General features: G+C 42.2%; 1 protein-coding gene across 3 annotated transcripts in view; it reads left to right on the top strand.

Annotated features, from left to right (window-relative positions):
- DNAL1 (dynein axonemal light chain 1) overlaps window positions 1–19,436 on the top strand; it is a 162,707-nt gene extending 143,271 nt beyond the window's left edge. Inside the window, exons 1-8 of one of the 3 annotated variants that reach the window (XM_004584408.3) lie at window positions 793–888; window positions 4,759–4,797; window positions 7,493–7,602; window positions 10,659–10,714; window positions 12,655–12,710; window positions 15,414–15,540; window positions 17,081–17,221; window positions 19,329–19,436. In XM_004584408.3, the coding sequence (XP_004584465.1) occupies window positions 886–888; window positions 4,759–4,797; window positions 7,493–7,602; window positions 10,659–10,714; window positions 12,655–12,710; window positions 15,414–15,540; window positions 17,081–17,221; window positions 19,329–19,369 (573 nt within the window). In that variant the 5' untranslated portion in view covers window positions 793–885 and the 3' untranslated portion in view covers window positions 19,370–19,436. Of the gene's footprint in view, window positions 1–792; window positions 889–1,670; window positions 1,772–4,757; window positions 4,798–7,492; window positions 7,603–10,658; window positions 10,715–12,654; window positions 12,711–15,413; window positions 15,541–17,080; window positions 17,222–19,328 lie in introns of those variants that run through there. The other 2 variants (XM_012926776.2, XM_058655213.1) reach the window with 2 other exon arrangements.
- The last annotated feature ends 509 nt before the right edge of the window (window positions 19,437–19,945 follow it).

The following is a 19,945-nucleotide window of genomic DNA, read 5'->3' as shown; positions in this document are numbered from 1 at the left end:
GTCCCAAGTCCTTAAGCTGTCCTCAACTGTTTTCCCAGGTCACAAACTGGAAGCTGGACAGGAAGTAGAGCAGGTGGGATACTTACTAGCGCCCATGTGGAGAACCAGCGCCCATACGGGATCCTGGGCGTGCAAGGCGAGGTTTTGGCCACTAGGCTACTGTGCCGGGCTGTTATCCAACTATTTCAAAATTTCTTCTTCCAAAAATGAAAACACTCACATTATAGAACAATCAGAAAACAGACTAACCAGATGAACACTGAACGAGTGGGTTCAGGCTGCCATGATAAATGCAGCTGGAGCAACAGGAAGTTAGTTTGTGACAGTTCTGGAAGCTGGAATCCCAAAGCGTAGGTGTCGTTGGTTTCCCGGGCGCTCTTCACTATGCGGCTCCCGCAGGCTGTCTCACAGGAACAACAATCCTATTGGATTATGGGTCGTCCCCCACCCCATGAAGGTCTTCTGGAAGTTTCTATCTTTACTAAATCTTGCTTTGCTCGCTGAGAATAGAAAATGTTCCTTAATGAGAAGAGCAAAACAGGGAGGTTTGAAACCTGAAGCGGATACATCACCTCAGAACAGATCCCGAAAAGGCTTGAAGTGAGGGAAGACCCAGCCTCTGAGCCCAGGGCACGCGGAGACGGCCCCGACCGGCCCGCATGAGGAGAAGCCGCGCCGCACTCGGACGCCGCGCCGGAGGACCCCGGCGGCCGCCCCGCCGTCCCACAATGCCCCGCTCAAGCCTCCCTACGCGCGGAGAGAGAGGACCGCTGCCGGGTAAGGCATCCGCCGAGGGCGGGGGAGGGGGGCGTTCCGAGAAGTGCGCACGCGTAGTGACCCCGGCGGGCCCTAGCAACCAGAGCAGTGACGGTAGCAACGGTCGGAATGGTGAGTACCCTCCCGGCCTCGTAGACCAAGCGGGAGAGGCTGCAAGTGGGAAAGGGGGAGACTGCGAAGTGTTGTGGGCACGCGGGTTCTCGAACAACGGAAGGAAGCGGCTAGCGGATGCTAGCTCCGTAGGGGCAAAGGCCTGAGAAGGGGGGAAAGAACGGCCCTGGCCGGAGGATGGTGGGTCGAGGGCCGACCTGGGGCTGGCTGGCAGGTTAAGTTGAGGTGGAGGGACTCTGAGGGCGAGAAGAGGGAGGGCGAAGCGCAGGGCGTTCTAGAAAAGGAGAGGATTGCTGCGGGGAAAGTGATCGGAAGGAGGGTGTAGATAAACATTTGTGTTTTGGAGGCACTGATTTTGGTTCCCGGGCCCCAGCGCGGTGGAGGGGAGCTAGTTAGCGAAGAAGGGGGGCGTAGCAGCGATTGCAAAGATGTTGGCAACCTGTGAGGTACCTAGCTTGCTGTCAGAATTGTGCGTGCAACTGATAGGCACCATTGTAAGATGCTCTCTGATGGATGTGGTAGGGCCGTGGTTTTCAAATACAGCAGGCAGAAGTATGAGCTTGTTGGATTTCAGATGGTAGATTTCAGAAGGATGCGGGGATTTCCAGAATGCATTTCCTCCAGGCACCTCAAGTGATTTTGAAATTAAGGGAGGGAGGGCGTCCCACCACGCTTGTCACGCTTGGAGAAATGCTGTTGCCTTGGGTTTGAAATCTACCCTCGGGGTTCTTTATGAAGCTAATGTTTTCTCTTGTACGTGTCCATCCTCCTTGCTTACATATCTAGTAGTCTTGATCGGTAGTTTGAAAAGGGCCGCAGATCCAGCCAGAGCTGTTTAGCACAGAGTGCTGTAGTTCGGCCAGCCAGAGATGCTTTATGAAGAGTAAGTGTAATTAGTTGCTGTTTTGTGATTTCAATACCGGGTATGTGATCCGAAATCGAGCCCAAGGGATTCAAAAAATGAAGTTATGCTTCCCCTTAACCCTAAGACGCAGTGCTCCCCTCCCCCAACACACACATTCAGCTGAAGTCTACTCTTAAGGAAGGTAGGAAGGTCTGGATCTCAGGTTTACATTTAGGGGAGGAAAAACAGCCCTCAATAATTCTGCTTGTGTGAACCATGGTGATGATTGACAATGTCCTCATAGGGAAATCAGAAGCAGTCACTTGGTTGAAGTTAGCTGAGTCTGCGAAGAGCCTCCAGAAATGCAGGCCCACATTGTATTTACAGTTGTTTTTCAGTGTCTTTTTTTTTAAGATCTATTTTTGTTGCAAAGTCAGATATACACAGAGGAGGAGAGATAGAGAGGAAGATGTTCTGGCCGATGATTCACTCCACAAGTGAGCGCAACCGCCAGAGCTGTGCCAATCCGAAGCCAGGAGCCAGGGACTTCCTCCAGGTCTCCCACGTAGGTGCAGGGTCCCAAAGCTTTGGACTGTCCTCAACTGCTTTCCCAGGCCACAAGCAGGGAGCTAGATGGGAAGTAGGGCCTCTGGGATTAGAACTGGCGTCCATGTAGGATCCCAGTGCATGCTAGGCGAAGACTTTAGCCACTAAGCTATCGTGCCAGGTCCAGCCCTTGTTCTTTTAATTCCTTCCTTCCTTTCCTTTTTTCTCTCTTCTCCTTCTTTTTTTTTTTTCCACGGTTAGTTTTCCCAGAGATTCAAGAGTCAACTTTTCGGGGTGGGTGCTGTGGTGTGGTGGGAAAAGCCTCTGCCTGCAACACCAGCATCCCATGTGAGCACCGGTCCAGCTCCTTGCTAACGGCCTGGGAAAGCAGTGAAAGATGCCCCATGTGCTTGGGCTGCTGGGTTCGTATGGGAGATCTGAATGAAACACCTGGCTTCCATTTCCACATGGTATACACGTGGCCGCTGTAGCCATTTGGGGAATGAATCAGTAGATGGAAGATTCTCTCTCTCTGCCTCTCCCTCTCTGTAACTCTGCCTTCAAATGCATAAGGAAATCTTTAGAAAATAAAACCCAATGTGTAGTTTTCTTAAGTTTTTGGCTAATCTTTTGTGTTGTTGTTATTCTTTGCTTTTGAAGTTTTAGTTATCCGAAAGACATAGAGTCAGATAGGGGTCTCCCATCCACCTATTCATTCTCCTGTTGCCCACAAGAACTGGAGTTTAGTCATTCCCCACTGCCTTTCCAAAGCCATTAACTGGGACCTGGGTGGGTCATGAAGGAGACAGGACTCAAACTGCCACTCTGATAGAGTTACAAGCAACAGTGTAACCTGCTGGGCCACAATGATGTATCCTGTGATAACCTTTAGTGCATTGTAAAAAAAATTTTCATTCTCACGGCTGATTCCCCCATTCCCATTATACACTTGATGCCATGACGCTTCCGCGATTTCCAAGAACAAGTACAGAAATGGGTGATACTTAAGCCCCACTGTGATATGGGATGCTGCTGTTGCAAGTAGCCACTTAACCACTGCACCACAGTGCCAGCTCCTCTCCTCCGCCTCGTTTTTCTTTCTTTCTTTTAAATGAGATAGGACAGTGCTTTCTGGCATAAGAAGGAAGACCAAGTCAGAGTTAAACTATAGCAAATACTACCTTACCATTTGGAATTTTTTGTTTTGTAGCTTTTGACAAAATTCTTTAAGATTTATTTTAATTTTTATTGGAAAGGCAGATATACAGAGAGGAGACACAGAGAGAAAGATCTTCCATCTGCTGGTCCACTCCCAAAGTTACTGCAATGTCCAGAGCTGAGCTGAGCTGAAGCCAGGAGCCAGGAATCTTCTCTGGGTCTCCCACATAGGTGCAGGGTCCCAAGGACCTGGCCCATCCGCAACTGCCTTCCCAGGCCACAAGCAGGGAGCTGGATGGGAAGTGGAGCAGCTGGGACACAAACTGGTGCCCATATGGGATCCTGGTGCATGCAAGGCGAGGATCCAGCCACTAGGCCATCACGCTGGGCCCGACGAAGTTCTTTCAAATCTGTTTTGGAATATAGATTTTTATTCTGTGTCATCCTTTTTGAACTTGAAAAAGAATGCAGATATATGAAATAAAATGACAAATATTTTTCTAAAATCACTGCAACCTGGCCATGGCAGTTATAAATTGGTTGCAAGCTAAACCTAAACTTCAGTGTTCTAATATTTTCTTGTAAAAAAAAAATGTAGACCTCAGAATCAAAAAGTAAAAGGTTATTATTATTTTTTTTTAAAGATTTATTCATTTTATTACAGCCAGATATACAGAGAGGAGGAGAGACAGAGAGGAAGATCTTCCGTCCGATGTTTCACTCCCCAAGTGAGCCGCAACGGGCCGGTGCGCGCTGATCCGATGCCGGGAACCTGGAACCTCTTCCAGGTCTCCCACGTGGGTGCAGTGTCCCAATGCATTGGTCCGTCCTCAACTGCTTTCCCAGGCCACAAGCAGGGAGCTGGATGGGAAGTGGAGCTGCCGGGATTAGAACCAGCGCCCATATGGGATCCCGGGGCTTTCAAGGCGAGGACTTTAGCCGCTAGACCACGCCGCCGGGCCCTAAAAGGTTATTTTAATTTCAAAAGTAAAAGGTTATTTTAATTTCAAAAGTTAAAAAGGGGCTGGGGGAATCCCAGAGCCTATGAAACTGTGTCATAAAATGATATAAAATTTTTAAAAAAGTAAAAAAGGTGCATAATTTTTGTAAACCAAGTAGGAGTAAAGTATATGATCTTACATGATTGTTTTCTCAGAGAGGTATTTAAATCATTGTGATTTCAGGAAATTTGAAACAACATCTTGTAAAATCTCAAAGAAACTAGTCCTTTTGGTAGAAGCCAAGGCTAATAATTATTGCATGAAAACTGAGTCAGTAAATTGTGCCAAGAAAGACAACCTCAATTTTTCTTTTTCTTTAAGGCAAAAGCAACAACAATCAAAGAAGCCCTAGCCAGATGGGTAAGTATGCGAATTTCTCTTTCTTTTAGGAACCATGCAAGGACAGTTGTAGGAACGTGAATTAAATCTGATGATTCAGCATAAAGAATCTGCGGTTTTGAAATTGTCTCGTCTATTGTGATAAATACATGAGCCTACGCAGGTGATAAAATTGCTTTGAACTTCATACACACATAGAAACACACTTGTAGGTTCAAAAGACTGCAGGTAAATGTGGTACAACCTGAATAAAATCTGTGGATTATTCTTGAATATATCAGTATCCTAGAAATAGTATTTGAGTTTATGCAAGCAATCTGTCTACATTATGTATTTTATAATCAAAGGTGGATCCTTAAATATCCAAACAAAAATTTCAATTTTTAAAAATCTGACCACTGGAAAATTTAAATATGGAAAGGCTGGTTCATCTGTTGCTGTCAAATGGCTAGAATTTCTGTATTTCAGTACAGAAAAATACCAAGAAAAATCATGTGTTGACACCTAAAAGACTGCCAATCAAGAACACTAAAGCAAAAGTATTATTAGAATGGAGACTATACTGTAAAAACATACATTAAATATCATAACATTCTCAAAAGCTTGGAGTTTGAATTTAGAATTCTAAGTGGAATTTCTGTACTGAACAGAGATGGCATCTTGAGTTCTGTGCCGGTAATGACTTACTTGTCCATGTAATGAGTAGGTTTGTTTTTTTTTTTAGCATAATAGTATACCTTTCACTTGTAGGTAGCTAAACTATGAATAAAAAGTTTTTCTGGAGTCTTGGTGTCTAAGGAAAATGGGCAAAAGTAGACAAAATAGTGAAATATTTGAATTTTTCTCTTAGTGTTTATAAAGATCTTATTTAGCCTTATCTTTAAATTAATTTGTTTAATTAAATATTTAATGAAGAATTTGTTTTGTTAGAAGAAGAAAAAGAATATGGAGTAAATTCTGTTTTGATTTTTTCCTTGGATCAGAACTTAGAACTGTATTTCATTATACTATCAAAGAGGATCTTTGCATTTTTCTTTTGTTTTAGATTCTATTTCTAAATTACTCTATTGGCTATAAATCTCTGACTCTTCAAGGTTATTTTGATGATATCAAACTCACTTGTTCATTGATTAACCCCACATATATTGAGAATCACTGTCAGTTTCCTCTCGTGTAACTTACAAAGGTCAAGTGTAACGCATAAATAGTGAGCATGCATGTTTACTAGATCTCTTGATGTGTGATGATTTTTTTTTAAAGATTTATTTTATTTTTATTGCAAAGTCAGATATACTGAGAGGAGGAGAGAGAGAGAGGAAGTGGAGCTGCCGGGATTAGAACCAGTGGCCATATGGGATCAAGGCGAGGGCCTTAGCCACTAGGCCACACTGCCGAGCCCTGTGATGATTTTTTAAATGAGCATTTTTTATATCTTGTGCTTCACTAGATTATAGAAAACAGGAGAGCAAGGAAAATGCTTCCTGAGCCTCATTTTGTTGGAGAAAAGAACTAATTCTAAGCAAGGAGGTATTTAGTCAATATTATTAGGCAGCATGAGTCAGTAACTAAAGTGTAAATTGTGTGGTTTGCCCTGGTAGGGTTTGCTGGCGATGTAGAGTAAAACAGATTTGACCGTGTCTGTATTGCGAAGAGAATGTCTTGGAAACTTCTCGGTGGTTTAGGGTTATAGCTCCAGTTGAACTGGGTATAGCTTGGGGAAGATGAGATGGTAGTGAAGATAACTGATCTTCCAGAGATGAAACTGGCATTTATAGTGTACTTAGGAACAAAGAATTCTTCCCAGGAAAATATTTTTGTTTATTAATTGATAAATTTTTAAAGCATTTTAAATATTACCAGAACAACTCTTGGCCCACTCTCTTCTATTTAATAAAGACCTAACAGTTATCTGACCCGGCCGTGTAGAATCCTACTTATTAGGATCAGTGAGTAAATGGTTCCAGTAAGTGAATGGAAAAGAATTTTCGAAATTCCTGATTTCAGAGTAATTCTAACTATGCAAAGCAAAAAAATCATGAAGTAGTACTAAGTGTTCCTATATACTCCACATCTGGTCTCTTTTATGAATATCTCATATTCATATGTATTGGTCACTATCAATGAACTGTACTATGCTTTCCCTATATGTTTAATCCAAACACCTTCAGACCCTCCCCCCACTCTGGCCTCCCCTGTTTCTAGAAATCAACATTTGGTTCAGACAGAGGTTTGTTTTGGTTTTTTAGCTCACACATGTGCCAGAGAATGTGCAGTATGTTTCTTTCTGTCTCTGGCTTATTTCATTCAATACGATGTCCTCTAATTCCATCCTTTTTGCTACAAACCGTAGATCCTGTTCTTTTTAATGGCTGAAAAGTGTTCTGTATATATTAATGTATGACACATATTCTGTATTCATTCCCCTAACGGTGGGTTGATTTCATATCTTTGCTATTCTAAGCAGTGCTGCAATAAACATGACGGACAAGGTATCTCTTTGGTATAATCATTGCATGCCTTTTGCTTATATACCCAGTAATGGGATTGCATGATCACATGGCTGTTCTGTTTCTAGTTTTTAAGGAATTATTAAACTGTGATTGATTCTAATAATTGTTTTTGGAATAAACATCAATGCCCTCAGGAAACTCTAGCTTCTTTTGTTTCCACATTTCTAATTTGAGATCAATTTCTTCCCGATTTATTTTTCCTGTAGGAGGAGAAAACAGGTCAGAGGCCATCTGAAGCCAAAGAGCTAAAGCTTTATGCCCAAATTCCCCCCATAGAGAAGATGGATGCATCTTTGTCAACTCTTTCTAATTGCGAGTAAGTTCTCTTTTTCATCTATCAGGCATGATTGTTAGGTTTGTGTTACTAAAAATATATATATATATATATATATAAAATATATATGTGCGTCTGTGTATTTATTTAAGTAGCAGAGAGAAAGAGAGAACCAGAAAGTTAGACAGAGCTTGATCCACCTGTTCACTCCCCAGATGCCCCCACAATCAGGAGATTGGTCTGGACCAGGCGGAATGCTGGAGCGGGGTGTAATCTACGTGTCCCGTGAGGGTGGGGGCTGCAGGGAACCTTACGAGTTCTTCACCCTGTGCTTGTCTAAGTCAGATTTCCTTGACAACCTGTACTTTATGTAGAAGATAAGCCCCACCCTAATCTCATAAAATAGACTATCTTCTGAGGAAATTGAGGAATCTGTATTTACAGTAGGCAAGTTGGCTGATTCAAACGTGTATCTGTGAACCCATGTGTCAGACTGATACCTGTCTTTGAAACAAAAAGGAAAAGCAAACATATTTATTATGTGCAACTCATTCCTTGTGAGGAAGGCATAATGTGTCACATAATAATCTACCTCAGAATGTTGTTGTGGCTTCAAGCATCATTTCAAAGCGTGTGCCATCTGGAAAAATGCCATCTGGAAAAACAAATAGATGTCAAGAGATTCACTACCCCATACTAGAGAACCCTGGAAATCAGTTAAAAATCATCAAGCTGCTTGTGTTCTTGTTTTGTTTTGTTTTCTTACCGAGCATCTTTTTAGAATTAAAGCCTATTTCCCAGCCATGTTCTTAGATTTAAAAGCATTTAAGTTTTTCAAGGTGGTTCGCTGGAACAGGGATTTGAAAATATATAGATTTGATGAGCAGTTGTAGATGAATTGCTTTTGCTGTTTCGAGCAGAAAGAGAAATGGGTATTTCCTCTTTGAGTCAAATCAAGAATGTGCTACAGCGAAACGCCTAGGTTTTGATTTTGACTTTACCCCTTCTGGCTGCATGATGCTGGGAAATTGATCAACTTCTTTGCAGTTCAGCTTCATTTATAAAATGTAGATAATGATACTTATCTCAAAGTCAGTATCATTTTTTGTTTGTTTTCAGATGATGTTTACATAGTTGATCAGGGTGGGAAGGATGGAGGGTTAGGGAAAAGTAGATGTGATCATTGTTTCCAAATTTTCTATTTTTCCTTCCTGTTTCTGGGGTGGGAGGGTGGGGGTGGGAGAAGAGGAGGAGCCATACCCAGCCCCCCAAACCCAGGGATGAGGAATGGCCACCTGAGATCAACCCAGGGTCACAATGTGGCACACACTTCGAGGGTTTCACGCAGGTAGTTTTGATAGTTCTGAAATGTTGTTGGTCTCAGCAATCCAAGGATGAGAGAGCAAGTCAATGCCCACTGGCTGACTGGTCTACTTTAGAGTCTCCGTTTGTCCAGATATTTGCTATCATCATTTGGCTGGCGTAGTTGTCCCATTTGTTCTGTCCTTCTGTGCCAGTTTGTGTCCCGGCGGCCCCACTTCCCATCCAGCTCCCTGCTTGTGCCCTGGAAAAGCAGCGGAGGAAGGCCCAAAGTCTTGGGACCCTGCACCCATGTGAGAGACCTGGAGGAAGCTCCTAGTTCCTGGCTTCAGATTGGGTCATCTCCAGCGATTGTGGCCACTTGGGGAGTGAATTAGCTGAGGGAAGGTCTTCCTCTTTGTCTCTCCTCCTCTCTATATATCTGACTTTCCAATAAAAATCATAACTTTTTAAAAATTTGTACAATGTATAGCAAAGGTCCACAAATGTTATATGTGGGGTCAGCATTGTGATATAGTGGGTGAAGCCACCACCTGCGATGTCAGCAACCCATATAATTGCTGGTTGAAGTCCTGGCTGCTGGACTTCTGATCCACCTCTGCTAATGTGCCTGGGAAAGCAGCAGAGAACAGCCCAAATCCTTGTGCCTCCACACCCACATGGGAGACCTGGAAGAAGCTCCTGGCTTCAGACCAGCCCAGCTATGGCTGTTTTGGTTATTTGGGGAGTGAACAGCATATTATTGACTCTATTTCTCTCTTTTTTTCTCTCCCTCTCTCTGTAACTCTGTCTTCCAAATGAATAAATAAATCTTTTTTTAAAAAGTTAGACAAACTGAAGAAAGTATTTAAGGGAATGTGTGGGGCAGGAACTTTTTTCAATATACATTTCTGAATGATTAACACATGAAAAAGAAAATCTGCACAAATGCATCTAAACAGTTCTGTTTGTTTTCTCACCAAAGCATCTTCCTAGATGGTTTGATATGCATCATGGATATATTCCCAACCTCATTTTTTTTTTTAAAAAAAAGGCTTTAAAAAGAAGGTTTATTTACTTATTTATTTGAAAGGCAAAGTTACAGGACAAGACAGAAAGGCCTTGCATCTGCTGGGTCACTCCCCAGATGGCCACCAAAGCCGTGGCTGAGCCTTGCTGAAGTCGGGTCTCTGCCGGAGGGTGGTAGGAGCCCAGGTCAGGCTCCCTGCTTTTCCAGGCACCTTAGCAGGGAGTTGGATTGGAAGTGGAGCATCCACGACCTGCACCAACGCTCCTTCGGGCTGCTGGCACTGTAGTCAGCAGCTTAATCAGCTATACCACAATGCTGGCCTGCCTGCCCCAAGGCTCATTTTGGGCATATGGTAGTGTGGTATTCCCATAATCCAACCTCAGTGGGTAGATGTTTATGTTTTTTTCTATTTTGTATTACACAAATATATTGGCATTCTGTATTAATATTTCAGTATGATATATTCCTAAAAGTGAGATGCAGAGTCACAGAATAATATACATTAAAAATGAATAAATAATAATACATTTCCCCAGATTTTTGTTTGATTGCTTTTCTACATAAATTATGTGTTAACATTTGTAATCAAAGGCAGAAAACATCATAAGAAATGAATAGTTTCCATGACTGAGAAGGGGAAAAAATGGATTCAGTATAAAGAAGAGGCAGCTTAAACGTATCTTCCATGGGCAACACTGTTGAGGAATGATTACTGATATATCATTGAAGTGTTTCTTATTAATTAAGGTTTTTCTTTGTTCTTTTTAAGGAAGCTTTCATTGTCAACAAACTGCATCGAAAAAATTGCCAACCTGAATGGCTTAAGTAAGTGATCCACAACAACAACTGGTTCTTTGATTTCCCAGTTACTAGGATACGCTTTCCGGAGATGTGATGGTATTTAAGAAGCCGGCACCTGTTTTAGCTATGCCATCATTGACAGAATATATAAACCATCAGTTTCAAGTTTGATAAACCAAATAAAGTTAGAGAACACATGAGACTTGAGCATTTTAGAGCTTCTAGAGAGTTAGAATTGAAATATCTTTTTTTTAAAAGATTAATTTCTATATTTGAAAGAAGAGTTCCAGAGAGGAAGAGAGACAGAGTGATCTTCCACCCACTGGTTCATTCTGCAGTTTCACCCGAGTCTCATGTGGGTGGCAGCGGTCCACACACTTGGGCCTTCTCACACTGCTTTCCCAGGCAGGCACTCATCTGAGCATTCAGCATGCTAGCATCATAGGCAGTAGCTTGACCCACTGTGCCACATCACGAGCCTCCCTGAGAATGGAGATGGCTTCAATGAAACATCGGATCTCAGTATAGACTTTTTTTTTTTCCAGATTTATCTAATATATATTTCAAACTTGTTACATTTAACTCATTACCATTGTTTTTCCCATGCTGCTTGTCCTCGAAACAAAAGCAGTTTATTCCCCCACAGTTGTAGAGGCCAGCAGTTGGTTGGCCACACTCCCTCTGGAGGCCCGTGGGACTTAAAGAAGTCTCATTCTGGTCTCTCGCAGCTTCTGGTGGTGTCTGCTACATTCCTTGACTTTTGACTGCTTGCCACTTTTCTCCTCTGGTCATACTTCTCCTCTTCTGTTGGTCAGTCTGTTTGCCTTTCTCTTATTGAGGATGTCTGGGATGCCATTTAGGGCATGCTCATATATTGAAAATAATCTCCACTTGTCAAGACATTTATCTTAATCATATCTGTAAAGCACCTTTTTCCCCCACCATGAACGTGAACATTGCCAGGTCCCAGGGATTAGGATACAGGTATTGTCAAGGGAGCTATTTGGGCTGCCTTATTCTTTCTTTTTTTTCTTTCTTTTTTTTTTTTTGGAAAGTCAGATATATAGAGAGGAGGAGAGACAGAGAGGAAGATCTTCTATCTGCAGGTTCACTCCCCAAGAGGCTGCCACAGCCAGAGCCAATCCAAAGTCAGAAGCCAGGAGCTTCTTTTGGATCTCCCACATGGGTGTAGGGCCCCTGGTTTTGGGCCGTCCTCGACTGCTTTCCCAGGCCATAGGCAGGAAGCTGGATGGGAAGTGGGACCGCCGGGATTAGAACTGACACCCATATGGGATCCCATCAAGGTGAGAACTTTAGCTGCTAGACTACCGTGCCAGGCCCTGAGTGCCTGGTTTCAAGCCTTGGCTCTGCTTCTAGTTTCAGCTTCCAGCTAACGTGACCCTGGATGTCAGATGATGGCTCAAGTGCTTGAGTCCCTGGCACCCACACTGTGGTTTCCTCAGATTGAAGTACTGTCTGTGTCTTGGCTTCGAGCTGGCTCAGTCCCAGCTGCTTCAGGGTGTTGCAAGCTTTTAAGGAGTGAACTAGTAGAAGAGATATTTTTCTGTCTTTCTGTCTTTCAAATAAGTGAAATAAACATATATTTTTCCCAGGTGCATTAGCAGGAAGCTGGATCAGAAGCAGAGCGGCCAACATTTGAACTGGCATTCTGATAAGGGATGCTGGCACCACACATGGATGTTACCTAGTAATACATCCTCATACTGTCTCTCCAAGTAGCTATTTTTAAAGTTATATTGACATAACATGAAATTATAGTTGCAGTGTTTACTTTAGATAATAGATCAATGCTATTTCCTACTTCCTTACCTATTTTGTTAGCATAGTAATTTTTAACTTGATATATAAGTATATTATATAATATTAAAGTTTTATTACAGCAGCTTTATATAAGTTTTATAATATGATTTTCAAACCAAAATTGCTTTTTCTTTCCACCACAGAGAACTTGAGAATATTGTCATTAGGAAGAAACAACATAAAGAACTTAAATGGACTGGTAGGTTGTTGTTTATTATTAAGCACATCTTTTTTCCCATCAGCATGAAGATAATGCTTGTGCATTGGAGAAACTTTACAAACTGAGTAGAAATTACACTTTCCAAGTTGTTTTGCATCTGATTTTTTGCTCATTATGTAAATATTATATTATTTATTCAATAAAATCATAGTTCTTAACTAGTTAAGCCTGGCACTACAGCTAGAGGTACAGCTGAGTATGAAGTAATAACGTTACTGCCACAGCGAGTACTTACTTACATGACAGTGGGAGAAGACAGGCTAAAAGGTAAGTGTGTACTACATTGGAGTGACAGCTGCCATGCAGGGAAATAAACGCAGACTGATGAGAAGTCCTCTCAAAAAGTAAGGCTATAGGCTGTAGAGCTCAGTGGACAAATGCTCCAGTCTGAGCGACGGCGGTGGAATGTCCCAGCCATGGAGCTTGAGTAAGAGAAGGAGTTCAGGGGAAGCAGGTGCTGGGGCACATAGCAGCTGTTAAGGCTGTTAAGGCTGTGATAAGGGTTAGGTGTTATTTCTAAATGACTTGCAAAGCCATTTAAAAGTTTCTAATGAGAGGTATAACTTAAATTTTGAAAATACTGATATTTTGATAGGCACCTCAAATTGTTCCTGCAATGCTTATGTTGGTTTAAATTTCCATTGGTGTCAAGAAACTGTTCAACCCATCTGGACAATAAGTAGCTGGACTCTATGCTTGGTATACATTTGCAAGGAAAGAATCTTGATTGAATTTGAACTGTAATACTACATCAAAGTGGAGCAATCCACCAGGGGGGAGGGGCGTGGGGAGGGGTGGGGGGATTCCCAGAGCCTATGAAACTGTCACATAATGCAAAATAATTAATTAAAAAAAAATTTCCATTGGTGATATTTCTGTATTTTTAACCACTTCAAATTTTTATTTAAGATTTACTGTATTTATTTATTAGTTAAAAGACTTGATCTTTTTAACTATGTTAATCGTAAATGTATTTTTAAGATATAATATGTATGAATTACATATGTATTTATGTATCGTATTTATTTATTCTTTTATTCTTTTTGAAAGGCAAAGAAATAGAGTCAGAGAGAGGGAGAGGAAGATCTTTCACCCACTTGTTCACTCCCCAAATGCTTGCAACAGTCGGGGCTGGGCCAGGCTGCAGTCAACAGCCAGGAACTCCGTTTTGGTCTCCTTCATTGATGGAAGCCATATTCTGCTGCCTTCCCAGCCATATTGAAAATGGAAAGCTGAGACTAGTGTCCCAATACGGGACACTGGTTTTAAAGGCAGTAGCTTAGTCCGTTATGCCACAACACTGGTCCCCTTGCTTCAGCATCATTGAGTGCTATTCAGTATTTTAAATATCTGCCAATATGATAGGCAAAATGGAAAATACTTGTGTTTTAGTTTACATTATCTAGTTAATTATGACTTTGAACTTTATGAATCATTTACATTTTATCTTTTGGTGATTGATGAAACATATTTTTATCCATTTTTCTATTGGCTTTATCTTTTTCTTACTGGATTCTGGGTAGTATTTAGTATTGCTGAAAAGTATCCATTGCTGAATATGTTCCCGCTATTTCATTTGCTTTTGCAGTTATTATTAGTTAAATATGCAGCAGACTTTTATTTATAAGTATTATATCAGACACACATGAAGTACATGCTGTTATTGTTCTCACTTTTTTAAAGATTTATTTATTTTTGTTGGAAAGTCAGATACACAGAGAGGAGGAGAGACAGAAAGATCTTCCATCTGGTTTACGTTCTAAGTGGCCGCAAAGGCCGGAGCTCAGCTGATCCAAAGCCAGGAATTTCCTCCAGGTCTCCAATGTGGGTGCCGGGTCCCAGGGTTTTGGGCCATCCTCTGTTACTTTCCCAGACCACAAGTTGGAGCTGGATGGGAAGTGGAGTAGCCATAAAACAAACCAGTGTCCACGTGGGATCCTGACACATGTAAAGTGAGGATTTAGCCACTAGGCCATTGCACCGGGCCCTATAGTTCTCATTTTAAGATCCAGAAGCTGCCACTCGTGATGGAGAAGTGAACAGGCATTCTTTGGCAGTTGGTGAACAGCTACCCAAGTCCTAAATGGGCATTTACTGGTCCTGACTTTGCTATATCTAGGAGTTTTAGACCAGCTGCTTTCCTTGCGATGGTCTGAATGTCTTGTCAATAGTGAACTATCTGTCAGTAGTGCATCTAGGGAAACAAGAAGAAAGAGCTTACCTGTATGGGTTGAAATGGAATAATTGGCAAGCAAGATCCATTATTAAGTGGCAAAAAATGCAAAGTAGATATTTGTATTTATAGATCTGCATACAATATTTCAGGAGACAAAAGGAATGATTGAAAATCACATGACCTGGCATGTACCGAGATCCCACAACGGGCGCCAGTGTGTGTCCCAGCTGCCCTACTTCCCATTTTGCTCCCTGCGTGCCCTGGGAAAGCAATTGAAGATGCACCAAAGCCTTGGGACCCTGCACCCACGTGGGAGACCCAGAAGAGGCTCCTGGCTTCAGACCAGCTCAGCTCCGGCTGTTGCAGCCACTTGGGGAGTCAGTCAGAGGACGGAAGATCTTTGTCTTTGTCTCTCCTTCTTGCTGTAAATCTGACCTTCCAATAAAAAAAAAAAAAAATCTTTAAAAAAGAAATCAGCATGTGAGTCCTATTGATTTCTTTTTCAGGAAGCAGTGGGAGATACATTGGAGGAACTTTGGATTTCCTACAATTTTATAGAGAAGTTAAAAGGGATACATGTGATGAAGAAACTGAAGATTCTCTACATGTCTAACAACCTGGTGAAAGACTGGGGTAAGCGCTTCACCAGCCTTCCGCCTCTGTCAATAGAAACCAGCCCAAAGGGAGTTACAAAATGGGAGCATTTACCTCAACACACAGGAACGGCCAGAGGGTTTCTTGTATTTTCTATAGAAGTAACGCTAGGAGTTCTTAGCTTTTGAATAGTTAAGTTTTTGTGTTTCAATACTTACTGAGAATGATTACAACTGGATAGATCTGGTTCCATTTAATTATGGAAAATATAGCTTATTGGTCAAAGGCTGAAGAAATCTTATATCTAATAATTCTTGGGTAGAAGATATATTTGCCATCTATATTGCTTTGCTTTTTAAAATTACATATTATTCACTCTACATATATGCAATTCACCGTTACATGCCCTGCACTGTGACAAATACATGAGTTCATTGAACAAGGATTCTGTCCCTGTCCTCAAGGAGTTCACAGCAGGGCGGAGGAAGGACTTTTTTTTAAAAGATTTATTTATTTTTATTGCAAAGTCAGATATACAGAGAGGAGGAGAGACAAAGAGGAAGATCTTCCATCCGATGATTCACTCCCCAAGTGACTACAACAGTCGGTGCTGCGTCAGCAATCTGAAGCCAGGAACCAGGAACCTTTTCCAGGTCTCCCATGTGGGTGCAGGGTGCCAAGACTTTGGGCTGTCCTCCACTGCTTTTCCAGACCACAAGCAGGGAGCTGGATGGGAAGTGGGGCTGCCGGGATTAGAACTGGCATCCATATGGGATCCTGGCACAGCCATGGCGCTGAGCCCAGGAATGACAATTTTTAATGAGCTAATAATTATAAAACTATATGTAAGCCCTACAATAAAAATTTAAATAAGTTGCTGTAAGAGTTCAAAGAGGGGCCAGTGCTAGGGCATTGCAGATAAAGCTGCCACCAGTGGTATTGGCATTCCACATGGCTGCTAGTTCAGATTTGGGCTGCTCCACTTCATATCCAGTTCCCTGCTGATGCACCTGGGAAAGCAGTAGAAGCTGGCCTCAATGCTTGGGCCTCTGCACCCATATGGGAGATCCAGAAGAAACTTCTGGCTGCTGGCTTCAGACAAGCCCTGCCGCAGCTGTTGGAGCCATCTGAGGAGTGAATCAGCAGATAGAAGACCTCTTTTTCGCTGTTTGTAACTCTGCCTTTCAAGTAAACAAATCTTCAAAAAAAATTTTTTTTCAAAGAAATTGAAAAACCCTTTCATAGTTTAGCTTAGCCCACACTGATGGAGCACACAGCATTGGGATTCCCTGTAACTGGAGCCTGATTTGTTGCTGCACTTGACTGAGCATCAGGTCACCTTATTCCTTCCCTTGGCTAGCATCAGCATAGGTGTATGTATTCTAAACCCCTCCTACCCCATAACGTCTTGAGAGACTGATTCCGTATAATATGAATTTCCCAAACCCTTTGGAAAATCTTAAACAACTGAGTGTTCTGACTAGTCACAAATGAGAAGCAGTGGTATTGAAACTCAGTGCCAAGGTTGGCAACAGTAAAACCTACATTTGAGTGTGGAAAATTCTCTTTGTGCTTGTAGCTGAATTCGTGAAGCTGGCGGAACTGCCGTGCCTGGAAGACCTCGTGTTTGTAGGCAACCCCTTAGAAGAGAAGCATTCAGCAGAGAGCAACTGGATTGAAGAGGCAACAAAGAGGGTGCCCAGGCTGAAAAAACTGGATGGTAAGTGAAACTGAGTGGTCAGAAACGTCCTCTAGGTTAAAACAATAATAATAATGAATCTGTGGAATTGGATCATGGAAAGGAACAAAACTAAAGGAAATTATCTTCAAGGTCATTTTCTGTCTGTATTAAATTTAATAGTCTAGGTCTGAGCTGGAGTGAGATAAAACAAAAATTCCTAGCATATTTATACTGGCGTAAGATCAGCCCTATATGAACACTTATTAGAAAAGTAGACTTGGGGACCCAGCACAATGGTTCAGTTGACTAATCCTCTGCCTGCAAGTGCTGGTATCCCATGTGGGCACCAGTTCGTATCCTCCCATCCACTTCCCTGCTAGTGGTCTGGGAAAGCAGCAGAGAATGGCTAATGTCATTGGGACCCTGCACCCACTTGGGAACCTAGAGGAAGCTCCTGGTTTAAGATCGGCTCATCTCCAGCCTTTGCAGCCATGTAGGAGTGAACCAGTAGGTGGAAGATCTCTCTGTGTGTCTCTCCTTCCCTCTGTAAATCTGCCTTTCAGAAAGAAAAAACAATCTTAAAACTTTAAAACAAAAGTAACTTATTCTCAAGTTACAAAGGTATGGTTTTGTAGAATCATTAAACATAAATTGTAAGCAGGTGCTTTTTCACAATTGGATCAGAATTGCAGCATTTGCTTTCCCTTTCTCCTCTTAACTACCCTGTTACTTACACACACACACACACCACCACCACCACCACCACCCCCACCACCCCGCCTCCCGCGCGCGGGGGTTAGTTTCCCAGCACCTGAGACTGGTGTTCATGTGGCAGGTGCTCTTGACTGACTGAGTTAAATCCCACCACTTAGTAATTTTTGTAACATTGAGCTAATTAACCTCATTAAACCTTGTTTGTAATTAAAAATTGGGTGTGATGATAATACTATTAGAAATTATTTTTTAACATAATTGTTATTGGAACCAACGTTATGACATAGTAAAGTTGTTGCTTGAGTTATGTTCTTTATTGGAGTGCTGGTTTAAGTCCTGGGTGCTGTACTTTTTTTTTCTTTTTTAGAGATGTATTTATTTTTATTGGAAAAAGATACACAGAACAGATACAGAGAGAAAGATCTTGTATCCACTAGTTTACTCCCCAAGTGGCTGCAATGGCTGAAGCTGAGCTGATCCAAAGCCAGGAGTCAGGAGCTTCTTCTGGGCCTCCCATGTGGGTGCAGGATCCCAAGGCTTTGAGCCATCCTCTCTTGCCCTCTCTGGCCACAGGCAGGGATCTGAATGGGAAGTGGAGCAGCCGGGGCATGAATCAGTGTCCATATGGGTCCTTACGGATGCAAGGCGAGGATTTAGCCACTAGGCGTTGTGCCAGGCCCAGCTGATCTATTTTTTTTTTTAATTATTTATTATTTAACTTCATTAATTACATTGTATTATGTGACACAGTTACATAGATACTTGGGTTCTCCCCACCCCCCAGCTGATCTATTTTTGACCCAGCTGCCTGCTAATGTACCTGGGGAAGCTGTAGAGGATGGTCCAGGATGTTGAGTCCCTGACACCTGATAATGCTCCTGGCTCTGAATTTGGGGGCCTAAATAGAGAAGTATTTATTTTCCAATTTTGAGAGATTTCTAAAAAATATTCAAAACTAAAAAGATTATTTTATGAAGTCATTTATTTTTCAATTATTTATATATTTATTTGAAAGAGCTATATATAGGGAGAGAAAAAGAGAGATATCTTTCATCTGCTGATTGGCTCCCCACATGACCACAACAGCGAGGACTGGGCCAGGCCAAAGCCAGCAGCCTAGAGCTTCAAATGGGTCTCCCATGTGGATGGCAGGCACCCAAGCACTTGGGCCGACTTCCTCTGCTTTCCCAGTGCTTTAACAGGGAGCTGGATTAGACATGGAGCAGCCAGGTCTCTAGCCCGTGCTCAGAAGGGATGCTTATCTCCCAGGTGACAGGCTAACTTGCTATCCTTCATCCTACAAGCCTCTGAAATGATTTTGATTATGGCACACCGCCCATGACCTCAGAGCTTCTCAGGTCGATGCAAGACTATTTTGACTTGAGCAATCTGTTAAGAGTGACCAGAAGTAAGTTTCTGTTTTTGTTTTCAGGTACTCCAGTAATTAAAGAAGATGAGGAAGAAGAAAACTAACACCGTATTTTCCACTTTGCATTAACTTATTTAAATATCATAAGAACATAGATAAGTTTTATAAAATGATCTATTTTAAAGATTCCGTCTTGGGCAAAAGGTTCTTAAGATAAAAACCATCTCTCATGTCTGCCATTTTCCCTTCACCTGGTTGATATTTCTCCTTGAAACTGGTAACTCCGTACTAGCCCTCCTGGAAATCACAGATCCTCTGTTGTTGTCCTCAGTCCTGGTTCCGTATTACGTGGCCCCATCTACTGATACCTTTATAGACCAATCACCTTGTAAGAACAAAGAGATAGGCATTTTTTATTTGGCTTGTTTAGTTGTGGTTTTGTTTTTTTATGTAAGGCATTTTAATATATGTTCTTTTGGAACTGTAGAACCTTGTCCCCAAAGGTCTGTTTCAGAAGCGCGGCTGTTTCCTGCCTCTGGTTTGGAAGGCAGCGGTGGTGAGGAGGATGCCTCTCCGCCACACAGCAACAGCCCTGCCTGGGAGAGGACTCTGAAGGTGGCGGAGGGGAAGCCAGTCTCCTGGAAGCCTGCCAGCCTACGTGGTGTTTACCTATTGTTTTT

Source organism: Ochotona princeps, chromosome 26 (assembly GCF_030435755.1).
Source record: "Ochotona princeps isolate mOchPri1 chromosome 26, mOchPri1.hap1, whole genome shotgun sequence".
In the NCBI taxonomy this organism is placed as follows: Eukaryota; Metazoa; Chordata; class Mammalia; order Lagomorpha; family Ochotonidae; genus Ochotona; species Ochotona princeps.
The sequence above is the reverse complement of the archived record's forward strand: the minus strand, read 5'-3'. Positions and strand labels throughout refer to the sequence as shown.